This window comes from Chiloscyllium punctatum, chromosome 49, assembly GCF_047496795.1.
Source record: "Chiloscyllium punctatum isolate Juve2018m chromosome 49, sChiPun1.3, whole genome shotgun sequence".
In the NCBI taxonomy this organism is placed as follows: domain Eukaryota; kingdom Metazoa; phylum Chordata; class Chondrichthyes; order Orectolobiformes; family Hemiscylliidae; genus Chiloscyllium; species Chiloscyllium punctatum.
The window spans coordinates 57,154,176-57,167,508 of record NC_092787.1 but is presented as its reverse complement, the minus strand read 5'-3'; the positions used below and the strand labels follow the sequence as shown (position 1 = coordinate 57,167,508).

General features: G+C 43.7%; 1 protein-coding gene across 3 annotated transcripts in view; it reads left to right on the top strand.

Annotated features, from left to right (window-relative positions):
- LOC140469210 (uncharacterized) overlaps positions 1 to 13,333 on the top strand; it is a 380,785-nt gene that overhangs the window by 334,610 nt on the left and 32,842 nt on the right. For all 3 annotated transcript variants that reach the window (XM_072565525.1, XM_072565524.1, XM_072565526.1), the window contains 8 exons: positions 1,681 to 1,734; positions 3,009 to 3,116; positions 4,221 to 4,274; positions 4,426 to 4,479; positions 4,574 to 4,627; positions 10,134 to 10,187; positions 10,298 to 10,351; positions 11,169 to 11,222. In XM_072565525.1, the coding sequence (XP_072421626.1) occupies positions 1,681 to 1,734; positions 3,009 to 3,116; positions 4,221 to 4,274; positions 4,426 to 4,479; positions 4,574 to 4,627; positions 10,134 to 10,187; positions 10,298 to 10,351; positions 11,169 to 11,222 (486 nt within the window). The remainder of the gene's footprint in view (positions 1 to 1,680; positions 1,735 to 3,008; positions 3,117 to 4,220; positions 4,275 to 4,425; positions 4,480 to 4,573; positions 4,628 to 10,133; positions 10,188 to 10,297; positions 10,352 to 11,168; positions 11,223 to 13,333) is intronic.

Here is a 13,333-nt window from a genome sequence, read left to right as displayed (position 1 = left end):
GCTTTGTGAAAATTGCACCTTTGTGGAAAGTCCACAGGCTTTCAGTGTTGCACTGAAATGTCCTAGGTTAGCAGATGCTATGATAAAGTCATAATTTCAGTAAAGCAGAGGGGAATATGATGATGCTGGACAGCTGTTTTGAGGTTTGTGTAGTGCTGGAAAAGCACAGCAGGTCAAGCAGCATCTGAGGAGCAGGAAAATTGGAGGGGAGGGGAAATGAGGAAATTGATGTCCACTCATTTCCCCTTTCCCCACCTTATTCCAGTTCCAACCTGCCAGCTCAGCACCATCCTCATGACCTGTCCTATCTGTCAATCTCCCTTCCCACCTATCCACTCCACCCTCCTCTCCGACCTATCACCTTCATCCCCACCTCCATTCACCTATTGTACTCTTAGCTACCTTCTCCACAGCCCCACACCCCTCCCATTTATCTCTCCACCCCGGAGGCTCCCAGCTCATTCCTGATGAAGGGCTTTTGCCTGAAACGTCAATTTTCCTGCTCCTCAGATGCTGTCTGACTTGCTGTGCTTTTCCAGCACCACTCTAATCTTGACTCTGATCTCCAGCATCTGCAGTCCTCACTTTTGCCTAGCATGCTTGAGGTGCTACACTCAAAATATTTATCATTTTGAAAGATTCCTGAAACATTGCAGAACTCTGTGCTGGTTTAAAAAGGTCAGTCATAGTTGAGGCAATCGTCATTGCAGGCTCCTCTTTACAAAAAAACAATTCAGCAATCCAACTGCCTGATTTCCATTTTTGTTCTTCCACTTTGTTGAAATTAAGGTGAATTTCATTTCTTGAATTTAATTTATTCCTTCTCTTCACTCATTTGGACCTGCAGTCTAAACTCTCTTATACCACAGGCTTTACATCTTCGAAAAGCAATGTTTTTAATTTTCATGGCTCTTCACCTCTGATTGTTTTCCTACACTTTGATTGACTCTTCAACTGACTTGCGAATTTTAAGAAAATCTTTCAGAGGTGCAGGGCGGAGTATGAAGGCAGTTTTGCCTGTTGTGACTTCCATTCTTAAACCATGCAGAATTTTCAAAGGAAATCAAGAATTCCACCAGCAGCCAGAAGGAGCTAATCAAACGTCAATAAGCAACTACAGATTGTGAAGTTGGTTGCTTCCTCTCATTGTTTGTCAGCTTTTCATTGACAGGGTTTCCCCTTAGACCATTTAAAAGGCTCATCAGAAAATCCAGAAAATGCCAAGGCTGAGTTACAGCAACAAGGTGCACCGTTTCAGTCTGGTACAAACTTAGCTTGGGGTTGAGGAGAGAGCAGCAGAAAAAGATCACCTGTCAATGTATTGTTTGGGAATGAGTCATTTTGTCTTGATGTTGATTTATGGATTATGAGGCTGTGAGAGTTCGAGAAAAGTAATAACTGACCTGTGCAATAACCTGTCACGTTGGCTGAATATGAACTGCCATTTGTCTTCGACTTGGAGGCAGCCTCTACTCCAGCTGTTCTGAGGAGAAACTATGACAGAATAATCATCAAAGATTTCCTTTTCCTGCATATGTGGTCACACTTCAGTGATGTGACTTGCTTAACATTTACTTCATAATTTATGAGGTGAATTCATTTTTCAAAGAAAGTAAAACAGATGGATATTTCAAACTGTGGCATGATTCTAAAGTCTTTCTTTTTGAATCAAAACATTAGGGGTTACCTGGTGAGAAAGGAGAAGTTGGTGATCGTGGAAACGCTGGGCCCATTGTAAGTGATTAGAATCATAGAAGCCCTATGCTGCTATTTGGCCCATCAAGTGTGCACCGACCCTCCGAACAGCATTGCTCCCACGCACAAACCCCACCCCACCCCGTGACCCTGTGTTTACCATTGCTAATCCACCTAACTTGCACATCTTTGCGCTGTGGCAGAGAACTGAACATAAGGGGACATAAATTTAAGGTGAAGGGTGGAAGGTATAGGGGAGATGTCAGGGGTGGGTTCTTTACCCAGAGAGTGGTGGGGGCATGGAATGCGCTGCCCGTGGGAGTGGTAGAGTCAGAATCATTGGCGACCTTTAAGCGGCATTTGGATAGGTACATGGATGGGTGCTTAATCTAGGATAGAAGTTCTGCACAACATCGTGGGCTGAAGGGCCTGTTCTGTGCTGTATTGTTCTATGTTCTATGTTCTATGAAGCATCCAGCAGAAACCCACAGACAGACAGAACATGCAAACTCCACACAGACAGTCGTCAGAGGCTGAAATCGAATCTGGGGCTCTGGCACAGCAAAGCAGCAGTGCTAGCCACTGTGCCACCTCTGATTATTTTATTATCTTTAAGCAAGTGTAAAGGCATCTCAACATGAGAGGATGGTGGCAGTAGGTTCAATTGAGCATTCAAAGGGAAGTAGACTATTATCTGAAAAGGTTATACAGTAAAATCAAGAGAAAGGTGCTTTCCAAATTGCTCATCCAAAGAGCCAGTGCAGACACAATGGACTGAATGTCCTCCTGTGACAACCTCATGATTCTTGAGTTGCCAAAGGGGGAAAAGTACTGGGTCCATTTGGAAAGATACCACTTAATGACTCATTATATTGAGTCAGACAGTGGTTCAATAGCGTGCACCAAACAGTTTTCTGTTCCCAATCAGAGAATTGAAAATTGCTACCTGGTCCTCCCCCCACCAATTAACAAGCTTCTCTAGGAGTCTAGCGAGTTGTTGGCTTTCTGCCTCACCCTTACATTGAAAGTAGCAGTGGGATGGAAAACTGACACGCCATTCAAGGGCCTTATTTTCAAATCAAGCTCATGCCTGTTCTTCACCCGATGGGAAATTGAAACTCCAGCCCATGGAGCTAAATATGAGCGTTGGCCCGGAATTAAAATGTATATGTCTAAATCTTATTCACTTATATTGAAACTGCCATGAAAAAATGCTATTGGAAATGCGTCATGAATGTGCTAATATATCATTGGAGAATGATTGTATTCCTTCAAATTCTTGCAAACCTGTTGACTACAATTATCTGTTACAGGGTCCACTAGGTCCTGTGGGAACCAAAGGTTTACCAGGACCCAAAGGTGAAATTGGATTTCAGGGAATGAAGGGTGAAGTAGGTCTTGAAGGAAAACCAGGTGCTATGGTAAGTTACATGTTCTGTGACAGGTCAGAATGATCATTTATGGAAAATATGAGAGTGATGGCCTTTTTACTTAATATGGTCTTCGAACATATGACATTGATTAAGCAAGTATATTTCTGGAGCACAATTCCATTCTTATGCTGTTTAATTTTATTCTGGGGATTCAAGGATCACTCAATTCTTAGACTATCAGATAATCCAACATCTTTGCGCTAACTATTTCAATGTCCCTATATTGTTGATTCTTTGAGTCTTTACTGCACATGTTTGATGCAAAATATTCAACTATCAGGCCAGTTTTTTCAGTTCAATTCTACTCCTGTAAGTAAAAATGAAAATTATATAGTTAAAATGTCAGTGCTTTATTTCTGCTTGTCCTATAATATATCTTTCCAATATTCTTGCAGCTTCGCTCTTCAGTTTCTTTGTTTGTAAGCTTATTTGTTTCTCTGTTTCATATTATGAACACTGCTTTTGTCTTCATGGAAAGCCATTCAATTTGGAGGTGATGTGTTATTTTTAAATATTGACCTTTGGCTGAATGATTCACAATATGAAAGATTTGCGGAAGATGACCATTTGGCACAGCTATCTAAAGCTAGCTGTTTCGTTCTTTTGAGGCCAATGATTTGGAAAATTTGATCTAATCTCTTGCATAATTGTTTTTTTCTTTCAGCATCAGTTACAACAGCACAGCTACTGGGAGATGAGAGGAGAATTTTAACTGTTTGATTTATCAGTACACAGGACCTCCAGAAATGCTTGGGAAGTTGGAATTTGGAGCTTCCTTGCGCTTTGCGAAGTTTTAACTTCATATCTTGTGTGTGATGTCAGTGACATGCTCACTATTTTGGGGGCAAGTGACAGACTTGGCTTCTGGTTGGTTGGGGAATACAGGGGAGGAGGCTACTGGACCTGGTAAAGCTAACCCTTGAACTGAGGTAGCAGTCAATGGTCCTCTCAGTTTATGGTGACTTTCATCAGCATTACCTTTTATTTTCTTTCTTCATAACATATTTATTTCATTTCCCCTGAAATGATAATATTAATTTAGTTCCAATAATTCGGGATCCAAAATCAGTGTGACAAAATGTGTCTTTTCAGGGATCAGATGGACCGGTTGGGGAAACAGGCCCAGTTGGGAAACCAGGGACAGAGGTTGGTAATAATGTTTAGGCTCTTGGCCTATATATGACTGAATGGGGTGAATAAAATGGATGTCTCTTCATGAGTTACATAATTTTGCATTTTGTTTTGCAATTCTCTTCCTCATTTTATTGCAAACTTACGTTAGACTCTTAAATATTAGGGTCCTATTGGAGAGCAAGGACCACAAGGTGGAGTTGGCCAACCAGGCAGAATGGTAAATATTACTATTTGAAAAATAAAACAGAAAGCTACATGACCATTGCTCTATGGTATCTTAAGTAGTTCATGCAAAATGTTTGCATTTCTAGGGTCTAAGAGGTCAACGAGGACTGGAAGGCAGAATGGGGATCAAAGGAGAAAAGGTGAATTAAATGCAGAAACAATTGAACTATTGATCTATTTTAACAAGACTTTTGAGGCAGTATTATCTTCACACAGCTCCTTCATGTGCTGATGAACTAATGAAGGAATGCGCAGATTTAAAAGAATTGCTGCTGATTCAGTTTCATATTTGTTGCAATGTATTTATTTTAATCACAAATCTCACGAAGTCTGCGCTTTCCGTAATCTTTATAATTTATAGAATTTCCACAAGATGTCTCTCACCTGTGGGATAACCCTTACTTGGCCTCTCCAGATGCATAGCTCCAAATGCCCCATTAAAATTATAAACTCTGAAAGAATGGAACTAAATCTGAGGAAATCCAAAAGCAGAGTTCTTTAAATTTCACTGACGTTTTACTGCCTAGCTCAAGTTACTTTGTTTTATTTCATTGTTCTTCAGTGGTTTATGGAATTGTTGGCCTTTCAGCTCTCAGTGCTTTTTAAAGATCAATTCAGCAAAGGTACTCACACACAAGTACCTTACAAAATTGTATGTGGGCCTGGTTAAAATGTTAGGGCTTTGCAACATTGAGCTTATTTAAGTCTGAAATAAGCTGAAAGAAAGCCTTGTATTTATATAGGGCTATTCACCTCCACCACATGTATAAGTACATTTTACAGCCAATGAAGTGTAGTCACTGATTGTAACGTTGGAAACGCAACATCAAAGTCCCAAATAAGAAATTTGATCATGTCCGAATAATCTGTTTTTGTTATTGAAGGAAGTTATTGCTGAGGATACATCGGAAAACTTCCCACCCTTCTTTGGAATTGTGCTATCAGATCTTTTACACCTATCCAATGATGGCCCTTGATGTAATGTCTCATCTGAAAGACTGCATTATAAAACAGTGCAGCATCTTCCCAGGAATATGCTAATGGTCAGCTCTGATTTTTGTACTTTAGAACCCACAGGAAACAGACCCATAGTCGCATGAGTCAGAGGCAAAATGTCTACTAACTAAGTTATCACCAATGTTTGGACTAAGCCTCCAGAAGCAGTTTCTGGTATTGTCAGTCTTGGCAAAGACAAGGGCTAGAAATAGAGGCTCTGAAATTTAGCAATCCAGCACTTCCACTTTAATCATAGCCTAGCAAAACTGCCATGTGTTGATCTTAAGTGCATCTTGACCTATATGGAATTGTCACAACCAAAATATATGAGTAACTGGAGCAACTTTCCTGTGCCCAAATTGCCCATTCACTGTGCAGAGTCACAAAAGTAGTACACACCAGTTGTAAGGCAGAAGTACTCGACAGAACATGCTCAATAATCTTTGTATTGCAAAGAATTGTCCTTTTACAAAAAGCACAGTGGGGACATCCAAAAGGAAATTGCCCTTTGCTAATATAGTGGATCACTCTGCAAGTATTGGTTGCCAGCAGCAGACAAGACACTGGCAGCAGTTGCACTGTATAATGACATCCCACCCGTCTGCTCTCCTTTTCTTACCACAACAGAAAAGAATGGTTTGCCTTTTAGCCCCTTTCTTGCAGAAAAGCTAGTACTTTCAAGGCAGGACTCTGATCTGGTGCAAACAGTTTCCACGACCATGAGCTGCCACCTCCACCCAACAATGACACCACTGTGCTAGGAACCCCAAGGTAATTGGAAACTTGAATATCCCACTCCAGACCAGATGCATCATCTCCTGATGGGCTTTCAGTTTGATCGGGGGGCAATGATAGCCACACCTCCAGCCTGGGTATCCTGTTGCGAGGAGGTATCTTCACCATCTCCGAGGTTAAGGAGGTGGTGGGCGGGCACCTCGTCTTCACCGACGTCATGTACAGGAATGCTCTCCTGAGACTGATTAATGTGTACGCCCCAGTGGGTGAGAGTGAACTGTTGGCCGTCCTGCAGCAGCTCCCACTGTTACTGGCTACGGCCAGGCCAGTCATTCTGGCCGGAGACTTCAACCGAATCATTGATGCAGATGGACGATCCGACAGGGGGGACAGTAAACTGGACACCACGTCCAGAGCCCTGATGGAAACGGTCAAAGATGCCAAGCTGCACGACATCTCCAGCACCCCTGCAGACGGAGCGCAGTGTAGATACACCTGGTCACGGGCAGACAGGACTATATGCTCAAGGATAGATTACCTGTTTGTGTCCCGAACACTCTCGATCAGATCCACCGACGTCAAGCCGGTGTTCTTCTCTGACCACTGCCTCCTGCTGGCCGACTGTTGCTTATAGGATGAGCAGTGGGCTGGTAAGGGAACATGGAAGCTGAACACAAAGCTGTTGACCCTGGGAAACATTGAGGAGCTCAAGAGGCATTACACAGGTTGGAGAACCGTGAAGCCCCTCTTTGAGTCTCCAGCGGACTGGTGGGAAACAGTAAAAGGGAACATCAAGAGGTTCTTCATCCTCAATGGTGTTCAGGAGGCGAGGGAGAGGTGGGGAAAACGGTCCCAGCTCCAGGAAAGTATGCAGAACCTGCTCCTGCTGCAGACATTGGGGGTCGATTTCATGGAGGACCTCCAGGAGGTGAAGGGCCAGCAAACCTCGCTCTTTGCCTCGGAGGCCTCCAAGATAATCTTCTGGTCCAGGGTCCGCTCGGTGGAGCAGGACAAGACGTGCTCACGTTTCTTCTTCCAGAAGGTGCACAAAGAGAGCTCCGTGCTCAACAGTCTGAAGGAAGAAGACGGCTCGGTAACATCATCTCAGGCTGGCATTATGAGGATCAGCAAATCCTTCTATGCCAGTCTGTATGACTCGAAGCCAACCAGCAGTGCGGCCTCCCAGTTGTTCCTGTTCTCTATCACGAAGGTCTTAGATGACAAAACACGGGAGAGGCTGGACCAGCCGCTATCTCTGGACGAGCTGACCAAGGCCCTCGAGTCCTTCGAAAAGAATAAAACTCCCAGAAGCGACGGCTTTCCAGTTGAGCTCTATTCTGCTCTGTGGGACTTGATTGGCCAGAACCTGCTGGAGGTGTATGTCAGTGTGCTTCGGGCAGGTACCATGAGTGAATCCATGAGGAAAGGCATTATCACCCTCATCTACAAGCGGAAGGGGGAGAGGGAGGAAATCAGAAATTGGAGACTATTTCTCACTATTGCATGCGGATTACAAAATTTTCTCAAAGGATATTGCCAACCAGGTCAGGTCTACTCTGGGATCGGTGATCCACCCTGACCAAACCTGTGCTGTACCAGGCAGGAAGATTGCTGAGAGTCTCGCACTCCTCAGGGATACAATCGCCTACATGCAGGACAGAGGGTTGGACACCTGCCTCATCAGCCTGGACCAGGAGAAAGCCTTTGACAGGATATCACACACGTATATGAGAGATGTTGTCTCCAAAACGGGCTTTGGGGAGGGAATCTGCAATTGGATCAGACTGCTCTGCACCAACATTGTCAGTGCAGTCTCAATCAATGGGTGGGAATCAGATAGCTTCCCAGTCAGATCTGGAGTCAGGTAGGGCTGCCCTCTCTCTCCTGCCTTGTTTGTGTGCTGCATAGAGCCATTTGCTGAGTCCATCAGGAAGGATGTGAGCCTGAGAGGGGTGACTATTCCTGGCAGCGGGGGCCTACAATTGAAGGCCTCCATCTACATGGATGATGTCGCGGTCTTCTGCTCAGATCCGACAGACTCTTGTGCATATGTGGCCAGTTCGAACGGGCCTCAGGAGCCAAGGTCAACTGAGGCAACAGCGAGGCCATGCTCTTCAGGAACTGGGCCAAACAATCCTTCATCCCCTTCACTGTCAGGACCGACCACCTGAAGGTGCTGGGTATTTGGTACGGGGGGCTGAGGCATGTGCCAAGTCTTGGGAGGAGCGTATCAGCAAAGTGAGGCAGAAACCGGGCAGATGGAAGCTACGGTCACTCTCCATCACGGGAAAATTCCTGGTCATCAAGTGTGAGGCACTGTCATTGCTGTTATACATGGCACAGGTCTGGCCTATTCCCAGAACCTGTGCCGCTGCAGTCACCCGGGCCATCTTCCATTTTATATGGAGATCAAAGATGGACCGGGTCAGAAGGGACTTGATCCCCGGTACACAAACACAAGTGTCACTACGTACTGAGGTTCTACCTGTCCCCGGTGTTGTGAAGGATGGGCCTGGCCTCGCTGTCGCGGAACACTCCAAGTAGTTGGATCGTTCCGTATCACCTGTCCTTCGTGGAGAAGTTTATGAAGAAAAACACCTTTAACCACAAGTCCATCAGGAAGTGGTCAGCACGTAGTGTCCTTGAGACCCTTCGGGAAAAGGAGAGGGCGGATCCTATCGAGCGGTTCCCTGAGCAGACTGTCAAAGCCATTTGGCAGAATGCCTCATTGTCAGAACTTTCCAACAAGCACCAAGACACGGCTTGGCTGGTGGTGAGAAGGGCTCTGCCTGTGAGATCCTTTATGCACGCCTGGACTCTCAGCCACACCACACGCTGCCCTCGAAGTGGCTGCGGGGGGGACGAAACTGTCACACACCTCCTTCTGGAATGTGCCTACACAGAAGAAGTCTGGAGAGGAATGCAGTGGTGTTTGTTGCGGTCCGTCCCGAGCAGCGCCATGACTTGGGACTCCGTGCTCTACGGTCTGTTCCCCAGGACACACACCGAGACGAACATCAACTGTGCCTGGAGGATCATCAACTTGGTGAAAGACGCTCTTTGGTCTGTCCAAAACCTGTCGAACTTCCAGCTGAAGGAGCCGATCCCGACTGAGTGTTGCAGACTGGCACATTCCAAGGTCCAGGACTACGTGTTGAGGGACGCGCTGAAGCTTGGGGCAGCTGCTGCCAAGGCGCGATGGGGAAAGACCACCATGTGACAGCTGCCCGCCTAAGAAGAACAAGGGGCCCACCCAGTCATTTGGGCTCCACTGACGCCTCAGCAGAAGAGCTGGATAGTAAATGTACAGACTTGTATATATGAAAAATAAATTTCGATGTCTGTATGTGAAGCAATGTAATGTGTGCACAACAATGGCATGACCAATTGTATAGAGAGCCAAATAATTTTATGAATAAAGTATATTTTTGAAATAAAAATGCAACAAAGAGCAATTTCTCAGGTTGTGAGAGTGAGAGAAGGGTGTTTTGATTTGGAAACCTTTCCATGAGTTACAGATATATATGGAGTAACCAGATTGGATTTGTATTCTATCCAATAGACAGGCATTGGATTGTGAATATACTCTTGGTAAATGCTACTGCTAATTACTCTATTATCTTAACCCCACCCCTGCCAGCAGATAAATCTGCCCATTCAACCTTACTGTCAGCTTAAAACCTCAACAAGGAGAAATGTCACACTATTAAAGGGACACAGTTAGCTTTACTAGATATAGACTGGGTCCTACAATGAAATATCCTTTGTCTCAGGAGTAATTAGACCTGCAAAACCTAATCTTAATGTGTATCATTTCAAATATTGCAATTTTTAAAAACATGTACAAAACAATTTTGAACGTCGTATATATCTGTAATCAGTGATTAATGTTGATATTTGCATTTTTACTTTAAGGGTGACAATGGGATTGTTGGAATACCAGGAAACCCAGGAAGAGCAGGAAGGATGGTATGCACCCAAAAGCCATTTGAAAATTGCTTCCACTCAAAAAGATTATAATACCCATGTTTGAGAATATTTAAAAATGATGCCATTTAATATTCTTTTACGTGTTTTAGGGGAAGAGAGGAAAAGCAGGATCAAGAGGACTAAGAGGGAAAAAAGGTTTAAAGGTAAAATTGGGTCATATAAACCTGGTTATTTATTTGGGGAACCTTCGGTAATGTTGGGTTGACATTTTTATCTTTGAAAATGGCCATAACTAAAAAGAATTAATCAATTATTTTGTGGTCTGTTATTCTGAGGCCCAGTAATGAATACCTAAATTTTATAACAAGGCGAATCTCTTCAAAAACTAGGCCTTTCATATCACAATACAACAGGAAGACTCTGAGTAAAACTGACAATACAATTTTAACTGGTTATTATAAGTTGTAGGGCTGGAGGAGGTTACAAAGGTAGGGAAGAAAAAGGCCATGGAGGTTCTATTGGAAACAAGGATGTGCAAATATGTACAGAAATTAATTTATTAACTCCTCTAGTGTAATTTTAACTTGGATCTTTTCTGTCCACATGAATGGAACTGAATGAGTGTATTGAAGGCTTTAGCTCTTGAGTGTGCATGATTGGTGAGACCTCACTATGAAGTGAACAGTTAGTCATAGCAAGCACCTACACATAGAGTCTTTCAGCATGGGGCAGCTGTTACACTACAGCTATCACATGGGTAATTCTAACCAGGAAACCCAGCTGCTCTTACCACCTGTCATAAGCATATTGGAAGTATCTACAGATTAATGATCAGCTTGGTTCATCACATTATGACACATCTTGTATGGCTGTCAAGTCCTGTATAGAATGCTACTTCTTCACCACAGACCCTTTTTACCTCATCAGAACTCCACCAGTTAGATCACACCATTGTACAAACGAACCATCCTTGTCGTACTGATTAATGAAAACACTGGATTTAAATTTTTTGTATTTTAGGGCTCAAGAGGTAAAACTGGACCTGTAGGACCACATGGATCAATTGGACCTACTGTAAGTTGTACACTTTTAATGCTGAGTCATTAGGATATTAAGGATTCTAGGATAACGTATCCTCATGTGAGATCCTGCAGATTTATGTATGAGATTACATACTTGCTTATGAATACTTATTGTAAGAATGAATTATAAATTACAGTATAATAACGAATTCTGTATCATAGAATATTAAAAGTAGTTATAATTAACCTCCTGTTTTAAATTTATGCATAATTGTATATTTACACAGAAAGAATACTATACTCTAAATCCAGAATAATTTCTTTACATGTTATCTTTGAATGAAAAATTGAATTGAAAACGGGAATTCTATTAGAATACAACCCTTTCTTGTGTCCTAAGGTGGCTGCTGTCTGTCTATGCATTTTCAGTGTGTGTGTTGCCTTATAGTTTGTCTCTGAAGTTGTTTAAACAGTCTTTCATTGTCCATTGTGTGCCCACAGAAACAAGTTGGATCACTTTCTTTCATGAATTCTTATGGCCAGGTTATAGTCCGGGTTATAGTCCTTCAGCAGGTGATTAGATTAGATTACTTACAGTGTGGAAACAGGCCCTTCGGCCCAACAAGTCCACACTGCCCCGCCGAAGCGCAACCCATCCATACCCCTACATCTACCCCTTCACCTAACACTACGGGCAATTTAACATGGCCAATTCACCTGACCTGCACATCTTTAGACTGTGGGAGGAAACCGGAGCACCCGGAGGAAACCCACGCAGACACAGGGAGAACGTGCAAACTCCACACAGTCAGTCGCCTGAGGCGGGAATTGAACCCGGGTCTCTGGCGCTGTGAGGCAGCAGTGCTAACCACTGTGCCACCGTGCCGTGGTTGTGGAGTACACGTTTGTAAGACACAGAATTTATAACAAAAGTTTATAGTGTGATGTAACTGAAATTGTACATTGAAAAATATCTTGATTGTTTGTTTAGTCTCTCATCTGTTAGAATGACCATGTTAGTTTCACTTCTTTCATATGCAAATCACAAAACCTTGTATAAAAGTTACATTCTCAAGTGAACTTTAACAATTGGTGTCAGCCCAGATAATTTATTGAAGGTGTTCGCCCCTGGATGCTGTTGTCTGTGCCATATGTTTAGACTGATTCTAATCTAAAAAATGAATTAATAGAATCTTACATGGATTCATGTAGTTTTTGAGCAAAGTACAATGTAACTCTGCAAGTACAAATTCGCCCCACAAGGGTACGTGTGTGTGTGTGTGTGTATATGCGTGTGTGGGCTGGATAGGGGGTGGGGAGGGGCAGGACACTGTGTGTGTCTGTGAGAGAGAGTGTATATGTGTATGTGTGAGTGTAAAGGGGTCAAAGTGTGAGAGTGTATGTGTCTGTAGGAGTGTGTGTGTCTGTGGTAGTGTGTGTGTATGTCTGTGTGCATGCGTGTGTGTGTATAGTGCAATGGGGTCACCTATAGTGTGATATGAACCCAAGGTCCCAGTTGAGGCCATCTCCATGGTTACTGAACTTAGCTATCAGCGTCTGCTCAGCCACTTTTTGCTGCTGCCTGTCCCGAAGTCCGCCTTGGAGGATGGTCACCCGAAGGTCCGAGGTAAATTTTCCCGACTGCTGAAGTGTTCTCCAACTGGGAGGGAACACTCCTGTCTGTTGTTTGTTGTGTAGTGCCCATTCATCTATTGCCGTATCTGTTGCCTCCAACCAACATTATACACCAGGTACATTGACAACATTTTATTCCTCTGGACCCATGCCAAGATATCACTGATAAAACTACACAGTGATTAAGGATTAGCAACTCAGCACCTCACTCTACCGCAAACCCACAGATAATCTCACATTGCTACGCTTCTCCAGCTTCCACCCAAAACATATTAAAACAGCCATCCGCTATAGACAAGCCCTACGCATACACCGGATCTGTTCAGATGAGGAGGAATGTGACGGACACCTGGAAGTACTAAGGGATGCCGTCATCAGAACAGGGTACGATGCTCAACTCATCGACCGCCATTTCCGACGTGCCACAGCAAAGAGCCGTAATGACCTCCTCAGGAGACAGACACATGCTGCAACCAACAGGGTACTCTTTGCTATCCAGTACTTCCCAGGAGCCGAAAAGCTATGCCA